Source organism: Morchella sextelata (genome assembly GCF_020137385.1).
Source record: "Morchella sextelata strain SCLS chromosome Unknown scls_26, whole genome shotgun sequence".
NCBI classification, from domain to species: Eukaryota; Fungi; Ascomycota; class Pezizomycetes; order Pezizales; family Morchellaceae; genus Morchella; species Morchella sextelata.
The window spans coordinates 188,813-205,987 of NW_025408641.1; the positions used below are offsets into that span (position 1 = coordinate 188,813).

General features: G+C 48.7%; 5 protein-coding genes across 5 annotated transcripts; 3 read left to right on the forward strand and 2 right to left on the reverse strand.

Annotated features, from left to right (window-relative positions):
- Window positions 1-689: 689 nt before the first annotated feature.
- On the reverse strand, window positions 690-3,578 carry H6S33_008312 (uncharacterized protein; the record flags this gene model as incomplete). Its single annotated transcript, XM_044839941.1, has 4 exons — window positions 690-1,627; window positions 1,686-3,019; window positions 3,092-3,437; window positions 3,488-3,578. The coding sequence occupies 4 exons, from the start codon at window positions 3,576-3,578 to the stop codon at window positions 690-692; spliced, it is 2,709 nt and encodes a 902-aa protein (XP_044687857.1).
- Window positions 3,579-4,980: 1,402 nt separating this feature from the next.
- H6S33_008313 (uncharacterized protein) lies at window positions 4,981-6,956 on the forward strand (the record flags this gene model as incomplete). Its single annotated transcript, XM_044839942.1, has 4 exons — window positions 4,981-5,695; window positions 5,767-6,657; window positions 6,761-6,864; window positions 6,921-6,956. 4 exons carry the CDS (start codon window positions 4,981-4,983, stop codon window positions 6,954-6,956), a joined length of 1,746 nt encoding a protein of 581 aa, XP_044687858.1.
- Window positions 6,957-9,192: 2,236 nt separating this feature from the next.
- On the reverse strand, window positions 9,193-9,711 carry H6S33_008314 (uncharacterized protein; the record flags this gene model as incomplete). The annotated part of the gene is made up of 3 exons (XM_044839943.1): window positions 9,193-9,326; window positions 9,398-9,584; window positions 9,640-9,711. 3 exons carry the CDS (start codon window positions 9,709-9,711, stop codon window positions 9,193-9,195), a joined length of 393 nt encoding a protein of 130 aa, XP_044687859.1.
- A 205-nt stretch (window positions 9,712-9,916) lies between these two features.
- Window positions 9,917-11,363, forward strand: H6S33_008315 (uncharacterized protein; the record flags this gene model as incomplete). Its single annotated transcript, XM_044839944.1, has 7 exons — window positions 9,917-10,060; window positions 10,117-10,266; window positions 10,320-10,475; window positions 10,532-10,648; window positions 10,702-11,069; window positions 11,141-11,186; window positions 11,238-11,363. The coding sequence occupies 7 exons, from the start codon at window positions 9,917-9,919 to the stop codon at window positions 11,361-11,363; spliced, it is 1,107 nt and encodes a 368-aa protein (XP_044687860.1).
- An 825-nt stretch (window positions 11,364-12,188) lies between these two features.
- H6S33_008316 (uncharacterized protein) lies at window positions 12,189-13,074 on the forward strand (the record flags this gene model as incomplete). The annotated part of the gene is made up of 4 exons (XM_044839945.1): window positions 12,189-12,567; window positions 12,662-12,674; window positions 12,744-12,925; window positions 12,968-13,074. The coding sequence occupies 4 exons, from the start codon at window positions 12,189-12,191 to the stop codon at window positions 13,072-13,074; spliced, it is 681 nt and encodes a 226-aa protein (XP_044687861.1).
- Between the last annotated feature and the right edge of the window lie 4,101 nt (window positions 13,075-17,175).

A 17,175-nucleotide genomic window follows, 5' to 3' on the forward strand; every position in this document is an offset into this window, starting at 1 on the left:
ATCCCACAAGCTTACTCATCTACTACACGTTGTGGCGCTTGGCGCATCAATTATTTATCTAAGGACGTTTAGAGGACCAAAAAATCCGGAATATATTATTGCAGTCATGAAAATTGACGCAACCTCTACAGTCGAAAAACTCATTCTGTGATGTCTCGGTATCGGTTCGTGTGGTGAATAAACCGGCATATAAACCGTATAATCTGGTCTCCCAAACAAACCACGAGTAGCTTGTTTATTAAACCCAGTGGAAATCGAAGCGTCCTTAGATGATATAAAATACTTTACTACAAGCCCATAAAGTCATAAAACATTTACCTTAAGTTACTTCTAGAACCCGCCCATACTCAAAGGATAAATCAATATTACAAGTTGCTACAAGCAGTACTACCACGGAGTGATTAGTACTTATTCACACAACGTGCACTAACAATTGAAAGAGACAAGATGAAGTACTACATATGTGTATTAATCCCTACCTAAATAATAATTACATAAGAGACTCGTTGCCGTTTCAGCTACATATACAGAGCAAACCTAGTGGATATAAAGAAACAAAAAAAAGGAAAAATGAATAAAAAAAAAGACATTAAATTATCGTCCATAGCCAGTACTATCCTCCCTCAATCCATCCAGTATTATCACCACCTTCATCACTTCACAAATTAATAGAAGGAAAATTACAAGATTTAGACAACTCTGTTAGCTTGGGTGCTGTTAAACACAGGCAAATGAGTACCGGGCTGCTGGTTCAAGGCGTAACCACCAATCCTCTGGTTCGCATCGTGTTGCTGCTCCGCAGCGTACTTATCCCCAAAGCCCGTGGCCCCATTGCCGTAGCCCACCGATGACCCATTGAGATAGGCATCCACACCACTAGGATGGTACCCACTGTCCCTAGAGGTGCTCAAGCTCGCCGTCTCTCGTTCCCTCAAGCTCCTTCTCTGTCCGTGCGGTGACTTCCTCGTGATTGCCTGCGGCTGTGGGACCCCCGTCGTCGGCGACGCCGAGCCAATGTTGAAGACATCGCTCTGCCACCTGTCACCGCGCTGGGCAAGCTCCTTGTAGTGGGTAGCCCTGGTGCTGATGCCGCCTGGCAGCGAGATGTTCTGGAACATGCTGTCCTGCTTTGTGACGGCCATGTTGACCTTCTTGTCCTCCGTCTTTGCCGCGACCTGTTCCTTGCGCTTGATCATCTCGCGCTGCATGGCCTGGTAGTAGCGGTTGTAGATGTTCTGGGCGTTCTCGGGGTCGGGGTTGTTCTTGAGGTCCGTCTCGATCTTCTTCTGCTCCTGGTGGATGCGGTAGCACAGGGCGTCGAGCTGGCCGAAGGTGTCGCGGATCTGCTTCTCGAGCACCTTGGTGAGGGCCGGCTTCATGACCTTGAGCAGGAGCGGCTTGAAGATGTTGAATATCATCTTGTGGTTGGACTGCTTCAGCTTAATGGTCATGTTGGTGAGGCTGACGTGCACGTTCTCGACCTTGAAGAAGCGGGCGCGGTCGTGCTTTTCGGCGGTCGCTAGCTCGAGCTTGAAGGAGAAGCCTTCGCCGCCGAGGAAGATGTCGGCCACACCGATGTCGGTGACTGAGGGGAAGCCTTGCTTTCTCTTGATGTAGTAGGAAACGTCTGTTCACATGGTATTAGTATCATTGATATCAGGACGAAGTATTGGGGTAAAACTAACCTCTGAGATCGCACTGGATACCGGATGCTGAGACCATGGCACTGTGCCTCTTCTTGCTAGCAACAGACTTGCGCCCAAACCTCATGTAATTGTCATTCCCGATCTCCAAAACATTAGGCATCAAGTTGTCGCTCTCAATGACCAAGTTCTCCACGACCGCGTCCATCATCGGGTCGCTGTACTCAATCCTGGGGATCGGCACATATCTGATATTCTCAAAGACCTCGGGGATGATGACCTGGGTTACATCCTTCACGAGATGCTTCTTGAACACGGGCTTTCCATTCTCATCGTTTCCAAGGTCGTTGAACAACTTCTGCATGGCCTCGCCGAACCTCTTGTTGTCCGGGTCCTCTGCGAACTGCTCCCCGAGGAAGCGGAACTCGTTGACGACGCGGTCGGTGTGGTCGCGGTAGCGGTCGCGCAGCAGGAAGTTGCCCTGGTCGTAGAGGCGGTCGTAGCGGTCGTTGGACTCGTCGCGCATGATGTATCCCTCCTCCTTGAGGCAGGTGCGGATATACGAGTTGACACCGCGGAACCACTCCTTCAGCTCCGGGTCGCGGTCGGCATCACGGTAGACATCGTCAATGGCCTCAAAGAGGTCGTCGGCACTAGTGTTGTTCGCAAAGCGCTCAATGATAGATCTAAAGTACTTCTCAGCGCTGACGAGATGCGAGTCCTGGCGCGCACTCTGGACCGTGCCGGTGCCGTCGCGGGCGAGTGACTTCCCATGACCCGAGTAGTTCTCGGCGAGGCGCAGCAGCGTGTCAATGGCCTGCTGGTAGTCCTGGTGCGACTGGATCTCAACCACCATCTTCTTGAGGCGGAAGATGACCTGCTCGCGGCGCTCCTTGGGCATCTTGTTGCTCATGTACCCCCTCGTGCGGTCCCTGTACTCCCTCACGCGCTGCTTGTGCTCCTCGGGCGTGTTCTCGCTGACACGGTCCCTCAGCTCCGCTGCACCAACCCTCAAACCCGCGGCGGCATCGACGCCGCTCTCCGTGCCGTAGCGCTGGTCGTGCGCAACGCGGTCGGCGGTCTGCTGTGTCTCGCGCGAGTTGAGCGGGTCGGCGGCGGCATTGGCGGTCTTGGCGGTTTCGCGCAGGTCGCTGCGGTCGAGTGGCTTGTTCTTGTTGAACTTGTCGCGGAACTGGCCCTTGATGTTATCCTTTGACATGTTGGGGGCGTCGTGCCATGTGTGGTCGGGGGCTGGCTCGTCGATCTGGCGGAGCTGGTCTTCGCCGGGGCGGACCTTGCCGGCGGCCTTTGTAGCCGAGTCGCCGGCGATGTCGCGCATGAGTACTACGCCGTCATTGAGTAGCTTGCGGAATTGACTATGGAGAGGGGAGTCAGTATGTTTTTTTTTAGGCTGGCATCATGGATTATCACTCGGTGGAGGAACGTACCCGTTGGTGATTACCAGCTCTCCTAGTACTCGCAGTCCGGCCTTTGCCTCCTCTGCGTCCCTAGCGGCGGTGTCTTTTGATACTGGCGCATTCGGTGTGCCGGCGTCGGGACCGCCCTTCTGGCCAAGCTGTGTGGTGGAGTAGATGAACTCCTGGATTGCCTGGTCGTGGTTCTTTGTGAGGAGGAGACGCTTCGCCTCCTCGACGACGGCGCGGAAGTCGTTGAGGATTACCTTGCCCTCGTCGGAGAGTTTAGGGTTGGGGTTGCGTAGTTTGGGGTGGGAGGAGAAGGAGCTGAGTGCGGTGTCGATCTGTGAATTTGAGGGGAGCTTGCCGGATGCGAAGCCTGGGGTTTGTTAGTACTAGTGAGGAGCTGTGATGGATGTTTATGCATACCTTGGAAGATGCCAAACAGCCGGAGCTTGTTCTCAATATCGGCTTCTTTTACTTTTGTGTCGACGGGTCGATTTACGGATTTGCTCTTCATGGTGGGCTATGTGTTGGGGTGTGGCAAATCAGTGGTAGTGGAGTAGTAATTGGATTTTGAGTATTGAGTATTGATTGTTGTTGGGTGAATCGATATTGGTATTGATGATTATTTGATTAATTTGTAATAGCAGTTATCGTAGTAATAGGTTGATGATATGGTATTATTGCGAGATATGCAAAACAAAGCACAATTCTCAAATATCGGGGTAATTTTCGTAGTTGTGTGTAGTGAGGATGGTTGAAAAGAAAACGCATTACTGGAGGCGGCGATTAACACCTTAAGTACAATCTACAACTTGCGTCTTCCGCAGCCTCCATTTCCATCTCTTGCGTGCAAAAAGGCCAAAAACAGGGCATCAACATCGATGTCATGTCGAGTGTTTTTTCCTCTGGTTGGTTGGAATTGCATTTTTTCATGTGGATATGGTGGATATGGTGGAGTCCCCCAAGACAGATATTAAGCAGTGCTGCGCAATCATGACGGCATCGCTGTCTTGTCTGCACTCGCTCGCCTATGCAGGCCCTCTCCAAACGTTGGGCCAGAGGGAAAGCAATCAAGCAATCAAGCAATCAAGCAATCAAGCAATCAAGCAATCAAGCAAGCAAAAACTATTGCTTGGGGAAGTGGGGTGGGAATCATTGGCTTGTCGATCACTTTTTGCGTGTTATGGCTGGCTGTCTTTGTCTTTATCGACTTCCAAGCTTGATTCCGGGTTTTTGTGGTGAGGGTATGTAGGGTTAGGGGGCATTAATTGGAATACTTACTTCGATGATGCGTTGCATGCGTCACGACGAGGCGCGTAGGGTGGAACTTGCCGCTACCTGGCCACTTTATCTTGGAGAGGATCTTGGCTGGTTTGGGGGGGTTGCGTTACTCAGAAGAGCTGGTTGTGGACTTACCCTGCCTGTGCTCTGCTCTGCTGGTTGCGTGCTTGGCAGAGTCACCGGCTGGTTGACAGTTGTTGTGCCTGTTTGTGGACGCTGGTTGGTTGCAGCCCGTATGTTACATGTACATGGATGTAGCTCTGCTCTACCGTCAGCCACTCTAGCCTCTCTGGGGAACGCTGCCAGACGGACAAACGTGATGATCGCGTCTCTCCCACGTTCTGCCTCACGCCCCCACAGAACCGCGACAACGACAACGACTACGACAACGACTACGACAACGACTACGACAACGACGCAAGTGGCGTTTGCTCAACCAGAACAGAACGACTAGCTCCCTTGCCTGTAGATTTGCTTGCAAGTTACATGTAGATATCTCAGATATCTGCGTTCAACCAATTCATCCTGCTGTCCTCACAGAAACAATCATCACACTCCAACACTCATCCCCCCCCACGGCCTGCATCCCACTCCCACTAGCACCGTCCCATTAAACAGGACCATCATCGCCCAAAATGGTGCGCCCCACTAAACGCAAGTTGAAAGCGTACCAATCAGCCCTGAATCTCCCCGCAGGTGCCCCTGGCCCTGGTTCCCGCCCACCACGTGCTCCAGTCCCGGTTCCTGACGATGAAGATGCACCACCTCCTCCCCGCCGCCGTGCCCCACCACCACGACCACCTCCCCCGCCGCCGCCGCCGCCCAGGAGAACCTCGCAGAGGCAGACAAAGCTCAAGCAGGAGCCGCAACCAACACAGCCCGAACCGAAATCCGCTACCAAATCCGCTACAAAAGCCGCTACAAAAGCCGCGCCAATACGGAAAGGAAGAGGGAAAGGCAAGGCAAAGCAAACACAGCTCCAGCCTGGAAATGACGATGAGGATGATGCGCTGGTCTTTCCTAGCGGGAAGAGCTTTGCGGTGGTTATTGATACTGGGCCCGCGAGGCGGAAGGAGCTCAAGAGATACGTGCCTATGGTTATGTCCGAGGACGATGAGGACACACCAAGGCCGAAACGGGCGCGGAGGGAAGACAATGGCAAAGGCAAAGCAAGGGAACCAATTGAGATAGATAGTGACTATGGCGACGATGAAGACGAAGATGAGGCCGTCATTACTTCCGGGCGCAAGAGAAAGGACAAGGGTAAGGAAAGAGCGCTCGTTCTCGAATTGGACGAAGAGGAAGAAGAGGACCTGAAGGAGGATCTGGCCTTCATTGCGCCAAAGCGCCGTAAGCTCCCTGCACACCTTTCCCCCGACCCACTCAACTCCCACGGTATGGCCCATCTGACAAACCTCTAGACGTGCTCTCAACCCGTACCCGCAACGCCGGCTCCGCTCCCAAACTCACTCCATTCCAGAAGAAACTCAAAGAGCTCAAAGCAAAGCGTGCCGGCATCACCATTACCGATAGCGAGTCCTCCGAATCTCCCCGCGCCGCCCTTTACGACACCGACCCCTCCGACGCCTCCGGCGAAGAAATACCCGAAGAAGACGGCGAAGAAGACGAGCCCCATTACCCCCGCGCCGACGATGACCTCGACAACGAATCCTGGATCATCTCCGACGACGAAGATGCCACAGCGCTCGGACATCCTGACAACCAGGTCCCCATCGAGTACACGCACCGCTCTCACCAGCCCCCGCGCGAGAACTTCAAAGTCGTCTGCCTCTGGATGGTGCAGTACCTCCTCAATCCATCCTTCCCTATCGACGACCCCATCTCGCAGTTTGCCATCGCCGCGCTCGACCGGCGCCTCGAGAGCATGGGCGGCAGCGTGCTCCAGTCCGCCGCCTGGCAGCCCGAGTTTATACGCGCGATGCGCGCGCGCCCCGACTTCCACTCCAGGGTCTGCTCGGAGGGCCCGCAGAGGCCCACCTGCGAGGCGTGCCACATCACGAGTCGGCCCGCGGCGTATGTCGTGTATTTCACGGGCGCGCGGTATGACCGCGAGACGTTGGACGACCTGTCGCCTAGCGATGCGGAGAATAGCGAGGATAGCGCAGGGTTCGAGATTCCGGCCGAGACTAGGGACTTTTTTGTGGGCCGCTACTGCCACGAGAGGGCGAAGCTGACGCATATGTTTATGCACTGGAAGAAGTCTCTGAGGGTGGCGATGGAGTTTGCGTTGAAGGGTTTGGGATATTTTGATGAGAAATGGCAGAATAAGGCGGCGAAGATGAGTATTGAGGGTGAGCATATGATTCCGGCTTCTGTTTGTTTTTTTTGTTTTTTTTGGGGGGGGGGGGGTTGGGCGGACAGAGAAGTGGGCTAATGGCGACGGGTGGGTCGTAGAGCGCACGAGATGGGCAAACCAGGTCACGGACGATCTCGAGCCAGAGATTAAGGCTCTCTGGTACGATCTCAAGCGGAGCCTGACGCAAGCGGAGACCAATATGGTGAGTTCGCAACCAGCCGGCAAATCTCTGTTACTAACAAACTCTCAATCATATAGGCGAATCAGGAGAGAGGAGGATTCTGGCTTAAATAAGAAGCAGAAGGAAAAAATATATTGTTACCACTGCCCCCATCCCATATATCCAGAGATGGTGCTCGTAGAGCTAGCAGTAGTCTTCTTTTTTTTGTCGTCTGGTGGTAGGGGTTGTGCTTGTGTTCCGTTGTGGCAGCGATTTATAGTAATATTCGGCTTTCTCTTTGCTATCTTTATTTTTCTTCTTTCTAGCTGGTCTGGCCTGTTTATTATCCTCTTTCTTCTGCTCTCCTGCTGCTCTCTGCTTCCTTCTTCTCTACTTCTGCGTATCTGGCGTTTTATTGCGGCGTTATACATAGCTCTAGTTATTCCTCCCCACTTCTCTGGTATTAATTTATGATAAGAGAGAGGGCATGATGTCTTTTATTACGAGCATAAAAAAGCTTATCTGACATCTATATCATTCATCATTCATCATGTAGCTCTAGCTGTAGTTGGTTGTTAAGAATATGGGATGTTAAGGTCTATATGATTTATGACCAGAGGCCTAATTATTCTGCTGTGGGTTGGGATTTGGGTAGGGTCGAATGTTGTGGCTTTTGCGGTGAGCGGTGGGGTTTGGTGGAGGTTTGGATGATTGGGGGTGTGGTGGAGATGGGGTTGAGGATGAGGATGAAATTTCAATGGATTCTCTAGAGATGAAATTAATGAGGCCAAGATCAGAAATTCTTATCCTTATGATGGATATGTGATATACTCTTATGTTGGGTGTCGTATCTATAACGTACCAAATACAGAAAGAGGATGCTGCTATGAAGTAATTAGCTTACATGTACTCGCATTTTAAATATGTAATATTTGCGCAACCAGCAATACACACAGAATCCCGAGAGCTTTCCCATCTCCCCTGAAATTACGCATCCCTTATCTAGATACCTGAAAGACTCTACAGGCCACTTTTAGGCCATATCCATAAAGAACGAGCCCTGAAGGCGAAGGGTCTTTTTATTGCTTTCCTCTCCACCTTTACCAGTATCTCAATTAGGCCAAGAATTGGAAGCATGAATCTTCCTTATTGAAATTATACTATACTTGGTCGTTGCAGTTTTGGTATAACTATGGGACTCATATGACCATACCAAACACAATTCTAACCACGGGGGATAGGTCCATACACGACGCACGGTGACCGGCAGTACTAACTGGGCCCGGGGCATATCTGGATGTTTAGAACATGATGAACATCGAGTGATGATCTATGATCTAAATCATGTACATAGGCTTATTTATAAAGCTCGAGCCTCAAACTTTGTATACTTAACTCCATAGATCTATATACTAAATAGAAATGAAATGATCGGTAAATAATGCGTATATATAAGTATTTATAATCTGTTACATGTTTGGAAATACCAGTGCATAGGTGCAAGATACTTATTTCCCGGTCACATCACGGTGTCAGATCATCATGGGTAAAGTCACACAGTGATCGCACCATTCCAAGCATATGTGGTTGTAGGCGCTATCAAAGCTAGGGTACATGTAGTACTAAGTACATGTATGTTTTTCTTCTTTTATTCTCGTAATTAGAAGCGCCTAAATATTTTCCACACTGGTTTGAGGAGTGCGGGTGATAATCCATGTCTCGGATTCGAAGGGGATAGGCAGTATGTATATTCTCCTTGTTTTATTTCAGCCCTGAAGATTAATTATTATAAGTAGTGTTTCAAACCGTTAACGTGTCTACGGGTTCTACAAATACTGCCGCACGGGATGGATAAGCCTGGGTGCTAAGCTAACTGATGTAATAACTGCAGAAAGCAGTCGCATCGAGACTGAAACTTATTCAACGCTTTCCCCGTGCGTTGGAAATGATATGAGTGGAGGTAATGAGCGGGTCAGGATATCAAACCTATGCCGTTTTTTTTTTTCCCGGTAATAAAATCACTGCTAGTGATGGGAAATAAAAAACTGCGGGCCAAGGCAAGTCGCGATAGGTACTGCTGGTAGATGAAGCCCGGAACAAGGTACCTACTCGTTACAGTATATCGCTTCGGAGACATTAGACACAAGCTATAAAAACCTAGTTTGTTGTTGACTGGTTGTGGAACGTATAATAAGATAGCCATTAAGCATATTCGCAAATCTTAGCTTTGAGACGTTTCATGATACCAAATGCCAAACTCCCATGCACCCTGAAACCAACCGGCGGGTATGATACACAGGGCATGAAACCAAAAGTTTTATTCCCTGCATAATTTTCCGCATACCCTCAATCTATATCACATGCCCCCAATCATGACTTTCCTCTCTTCTTCTTCTTCTTATTTTTCGACCCCGTGTCTACTGTCAGCGGCGTAGCCTGCCCTGAAATCGGCGTTCCTGTTGCCGATGTGACTGTGGAAACTAGTGTAGCATCTACCGGCGTATCTGTACCCCGTCCAACCCAATTAGCCATCCAGAATAACTCCCTGCCAAATAACGTTGTATTTTATCATTACCGGGCACGATTGGCTCAGGCACATTGGCTTGCTGTCTTCCTAAGCGGTTGAGGCCTGCGATCATCCGTCCTACAACGGCGATCTTGCAGGTTCTAAACTTAATGACTGCGCCTGACACTGGATCATAGGTCTTGATTGTAAGTTTTCCTTTGCCGGATGCGGCTGCATGGTATGTGGTTGTTATAGTCTGCACTGCGGTCAATAATTGCAAGAGCAATGGAAATGTAGAATTGGCATCATACAGCAGATGGACGAGCTGCTAGGAGCCGTAATGACTCGTCTACAAACTCCTGGGGGGTGGTGGTTATCTTCATTTTGAATCCGATGCGGGGGAGAAAGACGGCCCCACGAGTTGTTTGAAGTGGGTTTAACGGTGGATGAGAGCTCTTGCTGACCTGGACAACCGGGTAACGGAATAATGTGGGGATTTGAGCCTCAACTTTCCCCCTGGTGAGCTTCTTAGCTACGGGAAACACCCCCCTTCCCCACTCGACGACTGCAGCGAGTATAGATCCATGCATGGATAGAGAATATATCTCGGGTTTGGTGCATCGTCTCAATGATGTCGAGCTGGCGGTTTTATTATGCTTGGTTGCGGACAAGCATTGCATCCTGAGCACTGAGGGACAATGTTTACACCTGCTACAAAGACAGCTAGAGCTGGTAAGCTGGAGCTCTCCTCAGGTGCTTGCTGCGTTGGTTAACTTAAATATGCATAGGCCGCGATAAGTGTGTTTGGCCTTTCGACAACAGTGGTTCACTGCGCTCCGGAGACCAGCTTGGACGATTTCGCAGAGGCCCTTCTGTTGCCGGATGAGACCAGAGCGCGGTCGACCTCGTTCAGGGCATCGCCAGTTCTATCCCGCGAGGTTATTTACAATAATCTTGCTTCAAACATGCAGTGTTCTAATACTACACCTAGGAATCTTATTATGGATATCGATCGCGCTCAAACACCCTGCGGAGTCAATCACAAGGCACACAGGAAGAGTTTATGAATGGACGAAAGATTGCGAATATAGTTATCGCAAGGGACTTAGATTTAGCAAATCCCCAAGTACAAGCTCAAGCGTTAGAGGTATGCCCTCTCATGAGTCTGAAACCCTAAAACTCAAGCCAACTAACTCCTCACAGCTTATGAGGACAAGGCAATTCTCAACACGTAAAGGCGCTTTTGAAGTCCCGGAGAGATTTTTATTCATCGCTATGCTAGTAAAATCTAGTGAACCTCCAACTTTAACAAATCATTTGGTTTTGCACCCACTCTATGGCTTTATACATGACTGGAACTGATTGTGTACAAGCGTGACCATTTCTTTATCTCGCACTACCACCCTTCGGAAGAAGGATTTCCGGAAGATGTGGAGAGGGAGGTAGCAGAAGCAGAAATGGAAGTGGAAAGATCAGACAGCGACTCCCTGGCTTCAGTTGTTATACGCAAACTCTCTACGACACCGCCGTTACGCCGAGATTCGAGATTTCCCCCATCTGGAAATGGTGTTTTGGTTTCTGCGGCTGTAATGGAGAGCCTCAAAGCAATGGCAGAAGACGTTACTGTTAGTATAGAGATTAAGAGGCATATCATTGATATCGTCGTCTTTATAAGAAATCACAGAGCCGTTGCAGGAGGCGTATCGGCAAGAGCAACCAAGGATTTTGAGTTGCTTGTCAGGTACTATTCTCTGTTCTCTGCTGACAATTACATTGCAAGTTTGAAGATGTATTAACTGCAATGCAATTTAGATGTCTTTCGCCACTGCATGGCTTGGATTTCGCAACGCCGTCGCTGGTTAGTTTAGCCCTCTACAAAGTGTACAACCACCGAATTGAACTTGTGCAGAAGCCAGAGGGCGAGAAAAGCAGTCTCTGGGGCAGTAAAGCAGAGGCGATAGAGGCGTACTTAAAACACATTGACGTGGAAGGTGTTCTGGATGAAGTGGCTACAAGTGTTAGAGTACCAGTATAATTCCAGTATAGAGACTTCCCATTCCGACAATAATACATTCTTCTAGACGTGACCCACTGTGTGACAGACCATCGAATCAATTGATCCTCAGGGGGGGTTGAGTTTGAAATATTGATGTAAATACCAATAAAAACCCAATCGCATTACGACATAGACCACTTGTCAACCTCAAGCAGGGCTCGGGAAGACCGGCGGGGACTTTCCCAGGTTGTCGGTTCTGCAGGGGCTCGCGTGGGAGGGCTGTTTGTGGCAGCGGGACAAGCCGAGCGCCGGACAGCTAGCGACCCTTTTTCGTGGCACTGTTTCGTTTTTCACTTCACCACTTTCTCTTATCGCAGCACCAGCACCCATACCCCCCATACCAATCCTGGGGCTATCTATCGCTGCTGTAAGCAAGTACTATGTAGGTACTTTACTGGGCTCTGGGCTGCTGCCTATATGGCCGCCGTGAACTGTGGATTGGCAGTCAGCCAGCCAGACGGATCAAGGTAGTCGAGACGCGGGAATTTTTAACTCGAACGCGGCTACTCCTGGCCTCCTTCGTGGCTCCTAGTACACTACAGTACTTCTTCTTCTTACCTACAAATAATAATAAAATAACACCCAGACAACAGGTGCATGTTGTAGGTATTTTATCTATTTATTTACCGGCGAGTGCGGGCACTTATCTTGCATTCCGCTGCTGTCCCCTACTGACGGTAACCATTCCGTCGTTGCCAGTACCGTACCATACCATCGTGCGTGCTCTACGTGAAGAATCGCATCAACTTAAACAGCGCTCTTCCCACTCCCCCCTCCAAAATCCTTACCAATCGCCCCCAAGTAATGTCTAGATACAGGCTTCCTGGCGCAGCAACGATCCCAGTTTTACCTACCGACGGTCGAGTAAAAGTCCTTGCCCATCTTTTCGAGCCCTGCGATGCATTGAATACTCTTGCGCTGGAGTACCTGGCCACTGGGCCGTTCGATAACTATGATGAGGTTATCACTTTGATCAAGCAACTACTTATAGACCTCAAAGACACCGATTCGCCGTCGAATACAGCCTGGCTGCTGAAAATTCTTGCAGCACATCCAAGGTTGGGGGAAAAGAGGATCGACAGCGAGCATTCGAGGCTTGAGCAGGCCAGTCTCACAGCGGAGAGTGAGGAGGAGGCGATCAAGCTGAAGGCCCTGAATAAACAGTATGAAGAGACGTTTCCTGGTCAGTTCATAGCTCTTTTTTGTTTTATTTACAGACCCCCACTCCCTATATTGAAATATTTGTATTGGAAGCTGACGAATATTGCTTCTTTTAGGTTTGAGATATGTGTATGTTACCCCTCATCATCTCTCTCTGATGGTTCATCTTGGCTAAACTTCTCTCGACACAAATAACAGCGTTTTCGTCAATGGCCGTAGTAGGGCACTTATTATGGAAGATATGGAGCGAAGAATCGCTCGAGGAGATATTGAAGTCGAGAAAACAGAAGCAATCAACGTGCTCCCCGCCCTTTCCATCTCCCCCTCTTCAACCTCCTCGTTATATTCCTGCCCCACTATGCCCAGCTTCTTCTCCCAAGGTAACCATAAACCTACTAACATACAAATCGAAAAAAATGCAGGCAATGTGCGATATTGCAAGGGACAGAGTCGACAAGCTCCTTCCGTCATAAACCCAGATGCCAAACCAAAGGACAAAAATCCGACCGCCACATACCATGAGAAATGACAGAATTACCAAAATAAAAAAAAATAAAGAAAAGAAGAAAGAGAAAAATATCCCGACAAACCCCCTCCTAAAACCAAAGAGAGAAATATGAAAGTTCATTGTACATTCCCGCAAAATCAATAAGAATCACATACCCATTTCTCCAATACTCCGCTTCTCCAAAATGAAATCATAACCACAAACAAAATCCCACCGAACATGATTATTATTTTTGTTTTTCTAACCGTTAGTTTCTCCGTCACGCATGCACTTCAACTTTTATATACCCAGCCCCATGACACGACGCCGGTATTCCAGCTCGGTTTCGCTTGGTGGTGTTGGAGGACGATGATGCTTTGGTATACCATATGGATCTATGTACTCTGTCAGACTTGAGGCATCTCCACAAGTTTTCTGCATGATTGTACCTTTTGATTTCCGTGGCGTTTTCATTACATGTGACCCTTGGACTATTGGGGAATTGGACTGGGCTACGCGATTTTTTCTTGTGTTCGATTTTGCGTTGGCAGCCAGTTTTTCTCTGGGAAATGACACAAGGGGGAAATGTCAGATTCGCTCATTATCGGCCATAATCAAAGAATATATCAAGTTCATGATGGGTTTTTCAAGCAGGGGGTTTGGAAGAAGTTTTCTATTGTACCTGTACTGTTGTCTGGCGATTTCAACCTGTCGTTCCTGTGCCGCTCTCGCAGCCATCGCATCTCGTTTTATTTTATTCAGAATCGCTGCCTTTCGCAGAACATGCCTTGAAACGGCCCGAGTTTTCGCCCATAATGCTACCCGAGAACAGTTTCCCCGATCGAGAATGTTTGTCGGGGGAATGGCAAATGGCTCGCTCAAACGGGAGGTGATTAATTTTAACCGTAGCCGCCGCTTCTTGTTGTAGTCACGACAGTCTTTGTCGATGCCATCGACATCGGCAAGCGGACGAGCTCGTTTTCGAGGATACGTTGAAGACGGCGTTAAACCTGACCATGAATACGGTGCCCGCGCCGTAATGATTGGAGGAAGTGGGAAGGAGAATGCGACTGGTGGAACGGGCACTGAGGTAAAGGTAATAAAGGGATATGGTGTTTCTGTTTTGGGGATCGTTGATGATAGTGGTGATTCTGTTTTTAGTGATTGTGGATGTGGTGAAGAAGCCTCGCGATCAGTATGGGATGATGATTGCTCCATTACAGTGATGTTGATTGTTGATGATTCTCTTCTCTCTCTCTTTCTCTCTCTGTCTGTCTCTCTGTCTATCTCTCTTTTTCTCTTTATCACATTCAAGTCAGAAAAGATAACCCCAGTCTCCAGTACTGCTGCTCCTTGTCTGTACGAATAGCAGATATAATAAAGCTTGATTGATGATGGTTGATAGCTAGCTGTCCAAGGCGTGTGGGGAAGGTTGCGTGCAGGACAAGAAAAGGCACACAGGTCGCGGCAAGTTCAACCCACGGCAGCCTCACGTACTCTTAGGGTCCTCAAGTGCCCAAAGATCTCCTACACATGTCGAGAGTAGCTTTCAGAACACGGGTAAGAGAAGAGGGGGGTCGTGTGCCCACATTTCCCAGGGTGTCTGTGTCCTCCGAGAATCGCCCCCAAGCCCCTTGGTACCCTGTCCTCGTTGGCCCAAAAAATTTTGGTCGGCATTCGCGCTTATTCACAGCCTGCATAGAAATCTGAGACAACTAGCATCCGTGCTCTGGAGTAGGTGAGTTCTTTTTTTTTTTTTTTTTTTTTACGGTTCGGTATGGATACAGGAAAGAAAAAGGTCCACCAAGTTGTGGGATGTGCATTACGCTCCCAAAAAGGAAAAACATAAGGCTTCTGAGCGACGATTTCTGACCTGGGAATTAAGGACTGCAGAGGATTTGCTTTTTGGGTTCCACCAAGCTCAGAATTGAGGGGCGGAGGAGCACTTGCTTAGAGGGAGAGGGGTTGATTTTCAGGTCTCGAGTCCATCATAGTCGAATGGGTCAAGCAGTAGTTGAGGAGTGGAGTACCTACATAGGTACTCCAGAATACTCTACAAAACCTCCACAACTTTGCATTGCAATGCAACCTAGAAAAATAAAATATATATAACGAGGGTCATTGAATGGCGCGACTCCTGTAACTGCGGTACGTGCATCTCTTGACTGGGGGGACAGCTGTTGGCTACTGTACTCATATATTTGAGTGTGGAGACGCGGCAGGTAGGACAGAGACATCGCAAGGCAATCATAGGTTGGATGCCACGATATTTCGGGTTCTGATCATTAGATTCAGCGTGATCGAGCGGCCGCTCGCTCGCGTGGTAAGGGTGCTGGATTTTCAATATCAGATATGTTCAATTCTGGGGTTCCTGCAGCACTTTCTGTTTTGCCTTCTAAGTAGGTACCTAGGTATGTACATATGTCGACAAAGCGAAACAAATTTTTACCCACATGATGGTACTTATTCGATGGTAGGTACCAGGGCCCAGACCTACAATAACTTTAAACAGATGTCAGGTTGGCTTGTACTTTAGAGTCGATATGCGAAGAGCATCTCGGTTCATCCGAATTCTGGCGCTCAAGATTAGCGGCGGGGCAAGCGAACAAGGTACTCTAACGAACTGCCGAACATGGCAAAGATCGGCTCTAAAAAGTGGTAGTACTATATCTAGAAATATGGAGAACACCTATGACCATGGTTTAGAGTAGGTAGTAGAGTACTCGCGACGGGCATGAAGTACCCGAATATGCAGCTGCAAGTTTTTGGTGTATTTTTGACTTCTACTCCAATGGAAATTGCAGATTAGGACGTGCATTTTCGGGTACTTGTTATCTGCTGCGAGTAGATTACTGTATGCACGAATAGGTACTCTAAGTATTATGATACATTTTGCTTTTTACCCGCAGAGCGAATTCTACCTAGCTGGGTAGGTAGAGTAGGTAGGCAGGCCATAGAGTACGGCGTGAGCTTTGATCAAATGGCCATCCCCGGTGGAAGGGATATCGAATGATACAGTTTACATACTGCAGGGCACGAGCAGGCAATGATGTAGGCCCTACATATGTGCTCGAGGAGGTGTCCAGAAGTAGTAATCTTGTACCGTTTGCTTTATTGAGTTCCACGGTGTCTAATTTGGAATCAACTTGAGACACGCAGGAAAAATAAGAAACTCTTTAATGGAATTACCAATGATGCAAAGGATAATGGTGAACCATCTCCGTGGACATCTAGGGACTCTTGGAAAGCGGAGCAGAATTTGCACCTACATCCTGTCATTGACACTTAATGCTTCAACTCAGCTGCAGTATCATGAATCAAAAAATCATGATGCATCGCTTTATCTGGTCTATGTATCTCTATAGTAGGAATAGGAAGTATCAGGGCTACCAAGATCCAATTTCGGAGTAAATACTCTACTGAAGGAATCCCAACAAATATGAACAAACCACCTCCCACTTCAGGATGTCAAATAGCCTTATGGTTAGAAATTCTAACTCGCTACGAGCTCCACACTGACACCCATACCGACATCAGCCCAAATCGCAACGGTTCATTCTTCAGCAGACAACAAACCCTATGTAGATCTACTGTATCTTAAATGTGGTGTATCCAGTCTAAACTATTTATGACAAGCAACCTTTCCGGGTTTTGGATCCTTGCTGTCGATGATACACATTTGCACTGATGTCCACTTGCCCACTGTTCTCACCGCTGTGCACGGCAAACACAACTAGTGCTGCACATTTTGACGGCTTGATAACATTAAGGCTCGGCAAGCTAATTTTCTATGATCCCCCGTCGCTACTTGAAAACATTGTCGACGTTCACTGGTTAACTTGTGACGGACACTGGATTCTTAGGGATTAAACCAAAAAGAGGAGATACATAGGACGGCTAAGCTCTTTCTCATTGGCACAAACTCCCTGTCCGCTGGCACACCGTGAACGACAGTAGGAGTCTCACGTCTTGTTAGCCAATGTATGCAGCAAGAAGGCTTGGCGAAAGTGTTTATCCGAGTGATATGTGGTGCACGAAACCTTTCTGCTTGTCATGTTTGTCATGTATAGATGAGTTACGGATTGGTCGAGGTCGTATGCCCAAACTTGTTTTTATAGTTGTAGATACTTGAGTGGGGACTTA